The sequence below is a fragment of the Equus asinus genome, chromosome 23 (genome assembly GCF_041296235.1).
Source record: "Equus asinus isolate D_3611 breed Donkey chromosome 23, EquAss-T2T_v2, whole genome shotgun sequence".
Classification (NCBI taxonomy): Eukaryota; Metazoa; Chordata; class Mammalia; order Perissodactyla; family Equidae; genus Equus; species Equus asinus.
The window spans coordinates 63,563,885-63,578,936 of NC_091812.1; the positions used below are offsets into that span (position 1 = coordinate 63,563,885).

General features: G+C 38.9%; 1 protein-coding gene across 3 annotated transcripts in view; it reads right to left on the reverse strand.

The window, feature by feature from the left end:
• Positions 1 to 918: 918 nt before the first annotated feature.
• The window catches only part of LOC106839745 (serine/threonine-protein kinase MRCK alpha-like), a 48,214-nt gene continuing 34,080 nt past the window's right edge, over positions 919 to 15,052 (reverse strand). For all 3 annotated transcript variants that reach the window (XM_070495668.1, XM_070495667.1, XM_044756976.2), the window contains 5 exons: positions 14,386 to 14,602; positions 13,192 to 13,254; positions 10,230 to 10,826; positions 4,848 to 4,945; positions 919 to 2,042 (listed from right to left, as the gene is read on the reverse strand). Coding sequence is in view for 2 of the 3 variants with exons in the window: in XM_070495667.1 (XP_070351768.1) it covers positions 1,911 to 2,042; positions 4,848 to 4,945; positions 10,230 to 10,826; positions 13,192 to 13,254; positions 14,386 to 14,602 (1,107 nt within the window). In the remaining variant the exon portion in view is untranslated. The remainder of the gene's footprint in view (positions 2,043 to 4,847; positions 4,946 to 10,229; positions 10,827 to 13,191; positions 13,255 to 14,385; positions 14,603 to 15,052) is intronic.

Genomic DNA, 15,052 nt, shown 5'->3' on the forward strand with positions numbered 1-15,052 from the left:
AAAATTGCAACCAGTTGAGAATGTCTGTCTTAAACTCAGGCCTAAATTACTAGAAAGGCTGATATCACGCTAAATAATATCTCCGTTCCCCTGGATCAGGGGTTCACAGACTGAAACCTGCATCAGAATGTCCTGGCCGGCTTGTGAAAACACGGATTGCTGCCACCCACCATTCCTGATTTGCTGGCTAACGCATTTCCAGGTGATGCTGATGCTGCTAGTCAGAGGACCACACTTTAAGGACCACTGCCCTAGATAATAACTAAGTTACCCAGGTGGCGCTAATGCTGCATCCCTACCTCACCAAGGAAAGAGCCATGAAACCAGCCGGAAAGGCATGCGGGGTAGGGGGTGAGGGAGGTGGGGGTGTCTCTGGGAACAGGGCCCTCCCTTCCTCACCACGTCCTACACCACCTCACTTCCTTCTTTGCTGTGAAGAGTCAAAGGAGTTTCTTACCTTCCCTGCCTGTCTACAGAAATCTCTCTACAAAACCTCCCACCCTGATACACAGGGGTTTTAATGTGGTCAGAAATCCCTAACATTAGCATTATCAAATGCACATAGTAAGTCCCAGTTAGTGGGAAAAAACAGATGAACCACTTTTACTGGTGCAGGATTTCATGGAAATCCTTCTCCATTGAATGTCCCCACCCCAAAGGAATAAGACTCAAAATTAAGAGATTTTGTTATTTCATTTATCATTATTATTAATTTAAGACATAACCATGAATTTAGTATTAAAATAAAATCTTGATTGGCTGTCCCTTTCACAGAAATCTCTCAAAATAAAACACTTTCTGACAGATAAGACATTAAACAATTTTGAGTTATTAATGTTAATATTTTTATTAAGGTAAAAGCAGGAATTTTTTATAGAAAAATTTAAAAGCAACTGAACTAGTTATTATGTTCATAGAAGTACCTCAACGTAAAATACATGCCTGCAAACATGGGCGTTTTTCAGTCCTGGGGCATGAGAACAGGTGAGTCTCAGGCAGGGCTGCCATCTCTAGCTGTTTCTTTTTTGAAGATGGGAAAGGCAAAGGACAGAAGACCATCAACTTGGATAAATACTTCATGAATCCTCATGCTTGAAATTAGAAAACCTTCAGCTTCACTCTGGAAATTATTACTTCATTGCAAGTTATTACTTTAGATATTAATCAGCAAATACACTATTGCAACCAACTTTAAAAGATAAAGACAAAATTGTATTCGTGACTTTTTTAAGGGCAGCTGATAGAATACGTCCAATTACAAGCTTGGTGAGTGAAGAGAATATTCAGTTATTCGGTTCCTTACAGATTTTTAAAAAATTAAGTATCTTAAAGCTTTTGATAGAAATCGTATTGCCTTTAACAGCCACAGACATCAAAGCATCTCTGCCCTATTATATATTTTTTATACAATTATGGCTCTCCTAAACTAATTTGCACTGTTTTAGAAATGTTTTTATGTGTAATCCAAAGATGATCGGCCTATTTTTCTGCCTATTCAGTTATAGAAATTGCCACCAAGTAATGGTTTGTTAATGAAAATTATCTTAAAGTCAAAGGAAGGTGCGCCCAGAGTCAGAGTAATCAATCCACACGCATGCGCGGTACTATTTATTTGTTCACAAAATGATTAGGGGACAGACATTATGGTGTGTTTGTTCTATATTCGTGTTATGTGGAGGTTTATATACTGAAGTTCAGTTATGCCACATTCACGGGGAAACGGATCGACACTCCATTCATACTCATTACATAAAAATCTCTTTAAAGTTTCACAGGGAAATGAACATAACACCACTGTGACCAGATGTCTCTGGCTGAGTTTCAGAGATTTATTTCTTTTTCTTCCATATTACATCAAATATCACGTGGTCCTCGAGTGGTCCTCCCGGTCCCCTGTGACAGGTCGGGGGTCACAGCGCCTTCGGCGGCAGCCCTTTCCCCTTGGGAACGCGGAAGGAATAACGCCGCTTGCTGTCGAGGCGGGGGAACACTTGCTTGCTTCTGACGATCATCTGATTCGGGAAATACAAGTTCATCTCCATCTATATGTATTTTAAAACAAACAAAAAAATGGTGTTCTTTAAACTGTCAAAATGCCTCCCATCCGTTAATCTCACATTTTCTCACATTAATCTCACAACCGTTAATGAACTGCACAAATACCATACTGCTCCGACTTTGAAAAGTTAAAAGTGGATGAATACGGCAAATTTATCAAGAATCTAAACAGAGCACTGATGAACAGAATGTAATGTTCAATTTAAGCAATAGTTAAAAATAAATCTATCGTGATGTGTATCTATAAAACAACATCATTGCACCGGAGGGAGAGACCAATTGCCTTGGTGTCTGTCCTCTTTGAGTTGCCCTCTCGTTCCTATGCTACCGGTTTTCTCCTACCAGATTTTTGTGGCTTAAGGGCATTAGAGTCTTCTGTTATGCTGCAGGGTGAAGCATGAAGGGCGAGTCTTTCTGTAAACGGTTAGGACTACTGTACGCAGGTGGAGGAGCGTAGGGGCGGGGTGAGGTGGGCCCAACTCCCCTCCACCGGGTAAGAGTCTCCTCACTGCCTCTTCTGATCTTGGGGGAGGAGGCAACTCTTCTTTGGACTCCTCAGAGCCCAGGGCCCGCTCTGTTTTAGTTCTTAATATCTAGAAGTAAGTAGAACTGTCACCCAGAAACCCTCAAAACTGTCTTAGACTTCAAAAAGAAAATGAGACAGCTTGTTATGGGTTAAATTGTGTCCCCCCCCCCAAAAGGGTCTGAAGTCCTAACCCCCAGACCCTGTAAATGTGACCTTATTTGGAAATAGGATCTTTACAGGTGACTAAGTTGAGGTCATTGGGATGGGCCCTAATCCAATATGATTGTGTCCTTATAAAAAGGGGAAATTTGGACACACACATACACAGGGAGAATGCCATGTGAAGATGAAGGTAGAGATCAGGGGTGATTTATCCACAAGCCAAAGAACTCGCAGATTGCTGGCAAATCGCCTGAAGCTAGGAGCGAGGCCCGGGACAGGTTCTCGCTCACAGCGCTCTAAAGGAGCAAACCCTGCTGACACCTTGATCTCGGACACCTGGCCTCCAGGTGTGGTCCTGTGTTATGGCAGCCCTAGCAAACTAATACTGAGCTACACTAGGTATTCCATCCTGTAAACAAAATAAGAAAAAAGAGGGAGATGAGTCCATGTGGCTTTTCTCACGCTGCCAATCTGCTAGAGTCTGAAAACGTAGGTGGGAGAAGTTGAAGTAAGGCTGCGAGGTGGGCTAACGTTCTGCTTTCAGCTGGCCCACTGCAGCCTGGTGCACTTCCAGGCCCAGAGCCTGCTGGGAAGGGAATGAGTTTTCACAGTGAGCATTAGAAATGGTGATCAGCGCTTCCAGCTGCTTGTGTCCGACCACGCCTAGATGAGTCCTGCTGAAAAATGACTGGAGTGTGCCAGAAGGACATGTTGTTATCTGTGCAGCTACGCTAGGATGAGTGAGAACTACTTTTTGCCATGAGTGCATCGAGCCACTGTGAGTGGAGAACGCAGACATCAAGGGCAGCTCCTCTCTACTGGCTAGCTCTGTGACCTTGGGCAGTCAGCTAGAGACATGGTTTCATAGAAACAGTTCTACTAAGAAGAAGAAGTCTTTTCTTACTTGTCATCTTATTTTTGAAATATATTAATCTAATTGTCTCCAAATGTAAAATATTTAGGGATCCTTCACTATTCAAGGGTCGAACCTAAAATAATAAAAAAGAAGATTACCATTTCAACAAATACTTAAAAAAATTGTTATAAGGCTATTTGCTTATATATAAAGCATTAATTATTCAGATATTCTATTTAAACTCACCCTTCAAGATAAAATAGTCTCAAAAAAAAAAAAAACCAGCTAGAAAAACATCAATCAAAGGGAATGGATGGTGTTACAAACTCATATTGATAAAATTTCATAAACATGAACATCATAGGTTAATAAAATCGGAAATAACTAAGTAGAAATATATTTAATTTTTAAATTAACTTTAAAAAAACCATTAGTAACTAAAAGGTTATCCTGAGAAGACTCTTCTGCTTGTGAATTCATTTTATCTGACAGTAAATGTGACTGGTTCGCATTTTGAAAGCTGGGAAAGTGTATCTTATTGTTTTCTGTAGTGGAGTTGTCTTCACAAAAGCTTTTCCCACTCTGATATTGTTTAAAGTAGGGCAAGATCTCGCAGACAATTGTGACTACTTCCTTCATCCTTTTCCTACATAAACTCCTTTTCGATGGTTCATGCTATTCCCCAAATTTAATTATTCTTAAATCTTCAGTGGTCTTCTCTCAACAAAATGGCAGTTTTTTACTTTTCGATTTTTACGTATGTTTTAAATTATTTGTAGTAGAGATACAAAATTTTTATTTTACTGTGAATCTGTGAAATCCTCGTTGAGAATCTGAAAGACAACTTTGGTCATACACTTTTTCATCTTTTTTTGCCTGTAAAATTTTCCTTCACTGGATGCAAAATTATACTATTAAGTGAAAATTAGTAATAAATAAAAGTAACTAAACTGAATGTGGGAAGTAACATCTATATTGCATGATGTAAGTAAATATATCATTTATATGAATAAATAGTACATTTATTTATATCATGACAATCCTACTTTATAGAATGCAACTAAATATCACAAAATAGCTCCCGTTGTAGTAACAAAATTAACCAGTTCAACTTTTGGTGTTTTTTTTTTTTTTTACTCTTAGTTAAGCCTCCAAATTAGCAGGTACAGTAAATGCACACTGAACCTTCCTGTTTCCATTTTCAGCCAGTAATTCATTAGTCACATGATCTCAATGTACAATCACCTTCTTGAGGGGGACGGTCTGGATCCATTCCGTGGAGTTCACGTCAAAGATGTCCACTGCATTTTCACTGTACACTGAGAGATATGGGGCATTGTAACCTGGAAGGAGGGCAGGAGGACAGCAAGCGTGGGCTTCATGATTCATTTTTTAATTGGAATTTTTGTTAAGATAATTATAGATTCACACGCAGTTGTAAGAGATAATACAGAAACATCTCTTGTACACTCTGTCCACTTTCCCCCAACATAACATTTTGCAAAACTAGGATACTGACATTGATAGAGTTGACCTACCCATCTTAGGCAGATTCTCCAGTTTTACTAGCACTCGTGTGTGTGTGTGTAAAGTCTGTACAGTTTTATCAGCTGTATCGGTTCATGTATCCACCACCACAGTCAAGATACAGAATAGTTCCAACACTACAGGATCCCCCAGGGTGCCCTTTTAGAATCCCAACCCCTCCTTCCTGCCTCTCCCTCCTTCCCTAGCCTCTGTCCTCCATTTCTAAAATTGTCATTTCAAAAATGTTATATAAATGGAGTATTCATGGTTAATTATACGTGCTAGGCCCAAATGCATTTTGATAAACACATCAGATTGGAAACCTAGAAGAATCCCATTGTAATATTCTTATTATCACATAGTAGCTGACTCAAAGTATTTTTTTAAATAGACAGGGTTTAAATAAACAAAAACAATCTAAGTAAATGATGCACATGGGTCAAATGATAGAGTGCAACACATATAGTAAAATTCTGGCAAAAAGCTTTCTAACACTCTCATCTAACAGCAGCTTTATTAAGTAACGTCATAACATTTCAAAATCTGTGGCTCCTAAACTAGTTCAGCTCACGACAAGAGTATGGTATAAGGTTAGAAAAGTATATGTGGAGAGTGAAATTAATGAACAAAGCATTGAAAACTTCCGGCTAGTAAGATTTTTGGAACTTTCTACTTTGTTAATAGTAAACTCTTATGGATCCTAAATATTCACCTCTCAACATGAATATGTCTCGCCATTAGAACAGCCTCAGTATAAACAACAACTCTTCCCATGCTCCTGTTGTGCCATCTCTTTGCTTTTTCTTATAGCCAAACCCTTGCAAGTGTTATCTGCCGTCCGTGTCCTCCACTCTCAGGCCTACTCACACCTCAGTCCATGCCAATCTCCCTTGTGCCGTAAACCCTCTACTAAAACTGCTCTCACTACAAGTCATCAACCATCAGTTGTTGCTAAAACCAACCGGCACGTTTCAATCTTTGTCTCATTGACCGTTCAGGGAACTTACCTCCTGGAATTCTCCTTCTCAGTTTCCTCTGTGACCATCCCTCTAATAATTGCATTTCTTGGTTCTCTGATCTATGCCCGCTTCTCTTCTCATTCTCTTTACTCTCCCACTGGCAGTATAAACTCAGCATGTCCAAGAAATCAAGCTAACAACACCAGAAACTAGTCATCGATTTTAGCACAAGTGGGATGACCAGACGTCATGGGCCCTGATCTGCTTCAGTATGACATACAGAGCACTATTTATGAAGGATTCTTACTAAAAGCCTTTAGAGTGCCTTTTCAGCCATAGGAAATTCAGGGTGTAGAGGAAGAAGTTAGAAAGCATGAGGAAACAGATCCAGATTGTGGAACATCCTACAGGATAACAAATCAATGGTGTGGAAGACCACTCAAGATTAGAAGATATTTAAGAGAGAATAACAACATGCAATGTGTTATTTGCATGTTGTTCTTTGGACCTTCTTTGGATTCTGATTCCAAGAAATACTACTATGAAAAGAGACATCTTTGTGATAATCAGAGATATTTGAATATGGACTGTATGTTGGATGATAAGAATCATTGAGGGGGCCAGCCCTGGGGCCTAGTGGTTAAGTTCAGCATTCTCCCCTATGGCAGCCCGGGTTTGATTCCCAAGGTGGACCTACACCACTTGTCAGCAGCTGGCCATGCTGTGGCAGCAACCCACATACAACATAGAGGAAAATTGGCACAGATGTTAGCTCAAGGTGAATCTTCCTCAGCAAAAAAAAAAAAAAAAAAAAAAAAAATCATTGGTGATTTGATGATAATAGCATCATGGGTGGTGATAGCAATGTGGTTTTGTGAAAAAAATGTCCATATTTTTCAAGGTGCAAGCTAAATCGTGTAGAGGTGGAATGACAATAATGTCTGGGATTTGATTTAAAATACTTCAACAATGCAACAAAAAAGAAAAAAGTTATGGGGCCGGCCCAGTGGCGCAGCGGTTAAATTCACACATTCCACTTCTCAGCAGCCTGGGGTTTGCCAGTTTGGATCCCGGGCGCGGACATGGCACCCCTTGGCAAGCCATGCTGTGGTAGGTGTTCCACGAATAAAGTAGAGGAAGATGGGCATGGATGTTAGCTCAGGGCCAGTCTTCCTCAGAATAAAAGAGGAGGATTGGCAGTAGTTAGCTCAGGGCTAATCTTCCTCAAAAAACCAAAAAGAGAAGAAAAAAGTTAGATTATCATAACTCTTCCTCCCCTGCCCATCTGAGTCTGCCCCATCTCGTGTTTTATTATCTCAGTAAATATCAGTGGCATCCACTCATTTGCTCAAGTAGGAAATTTGAGAGTCATTTCTGATTCTCTTGCCTCTCAGTTTCCACTTTCAATCAAGTGTGAAGTTTTGTCAATTATATCACCTCAGTATCCCTCGGATCCTCTCCTCTCCATCCAAACTGCCTCTATCATCATAATTTTAATCCACAGTTTCTACAACAACCTCATAATTGGTTTCTTTTTTTTAAAAGATTTTATTTTTTTTCCTTTTTCTCCCCAAAGCCCCCCAGTACATAGTTGTATATTATTTGTTGTGGGTCCTTCTAGTTGTGGCATGTGGGACGCTGCCTCAGCGTGGTTTGATGAGCAGTGCCATGTCCGCGCCCAGGATTCGAACCAACGAAACACTGGGCCGCCTGCAGCGGAGCGCGCGAACTTAACCACTCGGCCACGGGGCCAGCCCCTCATAATTGGTTTCTTGACCTCCAGTCTCACCTCACACTATCTTTAATCTCACCATTGGAGCCTAGAGATTTCTCTGAAATGCAAATCAAACTATGTCAATCTTTGCATAAAACCTGTGATCCAGCTCATGAGAACCCCTCCAGCCCCATCTCTTGAACTCTCATCTTGAACTCTATGCCTGAAACAGTCTCAAATTATTATAGCTCCTCCTAAAATCCGGCATGGATGGCCTGTTCCAGTTATGACAGAGTAGCTGGTATTTGACTTACCCTCCCACCGTTAATAACTATAAAACTGGACAAAATATATGAAGTAACTGTTTTCAGGTATTGGATACAAATAGCACAGGACTGCCATCCATAAAAGAAGGGAGAGACAGGAGATGGGTTCCACGTTCCCCTAGCTTTTTGCCTAAGGGCAATTTCCAAATTGCTGTGCAGGAAAATGGAGCCCAAGTGGACAGTAGAAGTTTTGCCAGGCAGAGGAAACAGATTCTAATGTATCCGGAATTTCAAAGGCAGAGTACCAAGAATAAAGGGCCATAAAAAGATGCCCCAGAAATCTGTGTGGCAGTTCTTCCAAGGTCCCTGGCCAAGTCCAAAGGTGAACACGGACAGAGCAAGACTCCACGAGACCTGCTCAGGGCACTGAAAGATGGACAGAAATTTCATAGGCAGGATGGTGCTGGAAAGATGTTAGATGTCTGGCTCAGACAGAGCCTGTTGAGACTCCAGAAAGGCCATTCTTTAGGAATAAGTGCTAAAACAAAAGCAAAAATAGGCACACCCTAGCAAAATCTGAATCCAAGCCTCAGCAAAACTCTGATAATCCATCACTAGATTAATTACCTCCCAGAACAAAGCACACAACACTCTGTAGAGTAAGATATGATATAATCCAGCATCTCTGTCATAGCATTCATAATGTTGAGCAGAGGATAAAAAATAATAAGACATGAAAAAGCAGGAAAATAAGATCCTTATTCCAGAAAAAAAATAGTCAACAGAAGCAGACCCACAGATGAGCCCAATGTTGGAATAATTTTAAATAATTATGATAAATTGTGAAAAATATAAACAAATCAGCAGATAGGGGAATTTCAGTGAATAAGTGGAAATTTCAAAAAAATAATTGAAATTATAGAACAGAAAAATATAATACCTGAAATGCTTAACAATTTCTGGATAAAGTAGGGAAAAAAGATCAGTGAAAATGAAAATGGAGTCAAAAATTATCCAAACTGGAGCACAGAAAGAAAAAAAGATTAAAAAATCAAAACAAAACAGAGCCTCCATGACCTGTGGAACAATACCAAGGAGCCTAGTATACATGTAATTGGATCCTGAGAGGAAACAAAATAGGTTAGAAAAATTTTTGAAAAGATAATGCCTAAAAATTTTTCTAAAATTTATGAAAGATATAAATCTTCAGATCCAAAAAGTTCTGAAAACCCCAAGCAAAATATATACAAAGAAAAGCACATCTAAGCACGTCATAGTCAAATTGCTGAAAACCAAAGACAGAAAATCTTAAAAGCAGCCAAAATGAAAAGACCAGAGAACGGCAATAAAAATGGTTGATTTCTCATCAGAAGAAATGAAGTCAGAAGACAACAGAATGACATTTTTAAAGTGCTGAAAGAAAAAAACACTTTCATATTTTTAGCCGGCCTTCCCCCCACCCCCCCAGGTTAGATTAAGTATCCATCCTGGGTTCTCCCGTAGAATCCTGCACTTCCCCATCACAGCACTTGCTTAATTATCACTCTCGTCTCATGACTGTAATCTTCATGAGGACGCAGACTATGTCCATCTTACCGTGTTTAATATTGTGCCCTTAACCCTTAGCCTAGTAAGTTGCTTGTATTAAGTACTCAATTACTATTCTCTAAGCGAATAAAAAGGGCTATATTTAATTTATAAAATGATGGCCTACATCAATAAAATATGAACTAGGCTAAAATAATTTAGGGACATTATGTGTATACTTTACATAAGCTAAACCTTAAAAGCAAAAAATAATGTACTTAGTAACTATTTCTTATGGTCTGTTAATGCTTATGTGTAATGTATTTCCAGTGACCCTGAAGGTACATATTTAGGAGCTTATAAAAAGCAACAACTGGGATTAAGAATATATTCATGGTAAATTGTCCTATGAATATAGTAAAAATTACAGGCTAAGTTATTTCAAATGTATTACTTAGATATAACTTCATTAGGGCTATTCTACTTAAAAAGACAGACAAGAAAAATCTTCAGTGATATTGTTTTAAAAAATAAAAGCTGTCATTAACAATATTTCGACCTAGGATGTAGAGTTGTAATAAAAAGGCAGGAAAGATGCGGAAAGACAAGGGAACAAATTGTAAGATAGCCTTACGGCAGTACGTTGGAGTTGCTGGCCACATCAGTTCAGCTGGCCTGGACCTGAGGCCCCTGCTGTCAGTGTAAATTCCAATGCTCTTAAAACATAACAGATATTCAATACTGGAGATCTCAATTGCACAGAGAGCATCCACTGGTTGACGTGCAATAAACGACAGTGTAGGGTCGTGTGAGTGGAGCATCCTGTATGGGATTCCTTCTCTCTTCAAAGGATATCTCAGGAATCCTGACTGGAATCCTATACAAAGCTGTTCACCGAAGATGGCCATCCACTGGACATTGGTTGGCGTTTGGAGCTCTTTAAATTTTCTGTGAGAAATTTTCTTGCTTTGAAACAGCTCATAACAGAAGACATGGCTTTTCCGAGCTACACAGAGGCATGTATGGGCTCCTTGGCACACTGTTCCAGAAGTCATGGTCTGGCACCCTTTGGTTTCTACCAGCTTGTGAACATCAGTCTTTCGTCCATCCAAAGCTGACATAGGAAACAGTTGCACATGGTGACGTCTCCCTGAGATCACTGCAACCATCTGGCCATGAGGGATGAGCTCAATCTGATGAATATGCTTCATGTCACCAACTCGGATAATTTCTATACAAATAAACATAATTGTAAGTCATTTTCAAATTCAAACTAATTTCTATTTATTTCAACCGTTCTCCCAATTTTACCCTAAAGCAATTAAGAAAGGTTCCAATAAAAATGACCTGATAAATTTTAATGTCATCAATTTGAGTAATTTTTCTACAAATATAATGGCATTACCTTCAAACTAGCAATGTTTTCTAATTTACTTTTATTTTTTATTGAGGCATAAGTGACATATAACATTACATTGGTTTCAGGTGTACAACATAATGATTCTATATTTGTATAAGTGATCACCACAATAAGTCTAATTAACAATCATCACCATACATAGTTACAAAATTCTTTTTCTTGTGATGAGAACTTTTAAGATGTACTCTCTTAGCAACTTTTAAGTATGTGATACAGTATTACTAACTATAGTCTCCGTGCTATACATTACATCTCCATGACTTATTTTATAACTGGAAGATTGTACCTTTTGACCCCCTTCACCCATTTCACCCAACCCTCAACCCCCTCTCTGGCAACCACCAATCTGTTCTCTGTATCTATGAGCTCTTTTTCTGTTTTTTAAGATTCCACATATAAGTGAGAGTATATGGTATTTGCCTCCCTCTGACTTATTTCATTTAGCATAATACCCTCAAGGACCATCCATATTGTTGCAAATGGCAAGATTTCCTTCTTTTATATGGCTGAATAATATTCCAGTGTGTGTATGTGTATAGACAGATAGATAGATAGATAGATCTCATATCTTCTTTATCCATTCATCCATCAGTGGACACTTAGGTTGTTTCCACATCTTGGCTATATAAATAATGCTGCAAGGAACATGGGGGTGCATATATCTTTTCGAGCTAGTGTCTTCATTTCCTTCCAATAAATACCATGAAGTGGAATTGCTGGAATTTCTTCTTTTAATTTTTTGAGGAACCTCCATATGGTTTTCCATAGTGGCTGCACCAATTTACATTCCTACCAACAGTGCACAAGTGTTCTCTTTTCTCCACCAACACTTGTCATTTCTTTTCTTTGATAATAGCCATTCTAAGAACCACAATATCTCATTGTGGTTTTGGTTTGCATTTCCATGATGATTAGCGTTGTTGAGCAGCTTTTCATGTACCTGTTGGCCATCTGTATGTCTTCTTTATAAAAATGTTTATTCAGATCCTTCTCCCATTTTTTAATCAGATTGGAGTTTTTTTTGCTACTGAGTTGTATGAGTTGTTTATATATTTTGGATATTAACCCCTTATCAAATATATGATTCGCAAATATGTTCTCCTATTCAGTAAGTTGCCTTTTCATTTCTTGATGTTTTCCTTTGCTGTGCAAAAGAATGTTTTCTTATTTTTAAACTCTCTCCAAATTATTACACCAATGAATTTGTCAGTTTCTAATAAAATCACAGACATAAGCACACAGGATAGGTTTGAGAAGGATAAAAAAGGATAAAAAGAGAAGGATAAGATATCAAAAATCATACAGGTAAAAAACGGTAATTATTCGAGAGATGATTTAATTACCTTAATAACAAAATTAGCGTAATAAAACACTAAACTTAGCCTTGAGATTCTAGGCAGTGAGGCAAACACCTCTCAGTGTCTGACAAATGCAAACATACTACTACTTTAAGGGAAAAAAAGTCCTGTTTTTTTCTGGCACTAAATTGATTCCCTTATTACACAAACATTTGTTGAGTGACTATTATGTGCCAGGCACTGTTCTAAGTGTGTGAGATACTGCACCAAACAAAAAGAGACCAACCAAGTCCCTGCCCTCGTAATGGACACTTGATGGCTCCTTCATGGGCCTCCTCACCAGGACTGAGTCACACACATAGCAGGGGAGGCCTTCGATGGAGAGCGTGGCTACTGTCCTTCAGATGCACGGGTCTCCTTTGTCTCATCTATCATTAGGGTTCAAGAGGACAGCCGTATTAGAATGGCTCCTCTTCATTTCATCTAGTCCCCATTTCTCCCTCAAAAACCATGGAAGCAAAGACAAAGAACTCTGCAGTCTTATCTGGGAAATATCCAATTTTATGTTGGTACTCATGGTGGTGCCAATGTAATAGTGGGGGAGAAGGGAACCAAGCAGAACTGTGTTTTCTTTCATGCCCCAACGTGAAGATGATAAACTGAGTCCTTACAGTGGACTTACTAGATAAAATCACCTGTGAAGAGACTTAGACTCCAGGGGATTATGGATCTCTGGAAATTAGAAAAGTCATCATTTGACTTGAAAACACATCAAATCAGATGTGCAAGATTTCTTTTGCAGAAAAAAAAGAGAACAAATCTGATATTACCATCATTAGAATTTAAAGCTATTCCAGAACAGAAAATACTCTCCTTACCATCTATGGTAACGTGCACAATGAACAACCCTTCTTCATTTCCCAGAGCGATTCTTTTGTGATCTACATTTGACACATAAATAAAAACGTCAAGGATTGTGTTTGGCAAACATTAAGTAAAGCTAATAGGATTAACTGGACAAATTTATCAATATTGAAAAAGTTTAAAAGTCAAATTAAATACATATTTAGCATATATAAAAATGAAAAGAAACATAATAAGAGTAATTAATTTGCATTATTATTCTTTCAGATTATAGAAGTAAGCAAAACAAAATATGACTTTTCTCAATAGAACAATCATTATAAAAGAATCGTTATAAATACTTGAAGAAAATATAATATTCAAGTAATGATATACCTTAAAATTTACTATCAATGGTTGTTTCATGAATGAAGAAATTTTATAACTTAATTTGTCAGGGATCTTGGCTTTGTGATGTATAGTTTTAGCAAGAACTAAGACTCAAAGTGCAAAGATAGCACGTATTGAGTGAAAGCCTTGAGTACAAAGCACAAAACTTTACATAAATTGGTTCACTTAATCCTCTCCATAACTAAAAACAGGAATTATCTGCATTTAACTCATGAGCACAGGTGTGCTCAAAGAAGTTTGGTAAATAGCTCCGTGTTACACAGCAGTAAACAGCTAAGTGGCTCTTATTGTCACCACCACCTAATACAGAAGAAATGAACTGTGGGAAACAAATATTCTTGTTTAGTGACAAAAGTTGGAATATTGATCCTAGCAATTCATTCATTGATTCACTTATTATTTATTTATTTATTAAGTATTAGGCATTGGGACTGCATATTTAAAGAACAGACTCTACCGTCAGGGAGGTAGTCTACGCTGACTACAAGGGCCACATCCCTATGTGACACCCTTGGGGCCGAATGTATTTGGGAACTCCGAATTTTTCGGTCTTGATAAAGGTATTACTGTGTATTAAAGAAACACCCTAATATGCGGGGCCTGGGGAACCATCACGTAATCAAATCTACTAATATTTTTGCAGAGAATCTTGCGAGTAGTTATACCGGGGGTGGCGGGTGGGAAGGACCCCCCAGTAGTCTCATTCAGTCAGGTTTTGCTGACAAATGAGTTGTGAATAAAGTGAAGGTATCAGATTCCGATTCCAGGGCTGTGGGGAGGGGTACGGACCTAGTGGGGTGAATGCTGTAAGTCCGTACCTATGATTGTCGCTGTCTGGGTGGTTTTGATCAGGGGTAGACTGCTATCACAAGCCTCTTTCAGCATGTAGACAGAGCGGTCCCCGGAATGACGTTTCCTCAGTATCTCGTGCAATTCGCTCAGCACTCGCACCCACTCACTCCTCTCATTCTCGCTATCCGCTAATATTGGAATTGAATATCTATTACTAGGTGCTGAGAGCTGGGAAGCTGTGACCTAGAACAAGTTAAGGAATATCTAGGTTACAAGAAAGCGGACACTCTATATGCCAGCCTGTTTAGCATTTTCCATTAAACTCACCATTGGCAAATGACACTTGTAATATTATTACCCTCTTCTTGGTTAGTAGGGTAAATGACATGAGCCTTAGAACCCATGCCAAAAGCAACACGCCCGAATCACTTCTGTATTGATCCACTTCTGTACTGATACTGGCTTGCTCTGACTAAACAATATATTGTACTTCGTCAAATGAAAATGGTTACCATTTATTGAGTGCTGACTCTGTATCGGGAACTTCTCTAAGAAATTTACATGTGTTAATTGATTTAATCCTCACAGAAACCTAAGAAGGTAGATACTACCATTCTCTCCATTTGACAGGTGAGGAGATGGGGGGTACAGCAGGGCAGGACGCAGGCAGTCTGGCGCCAGAACTCCCACTCT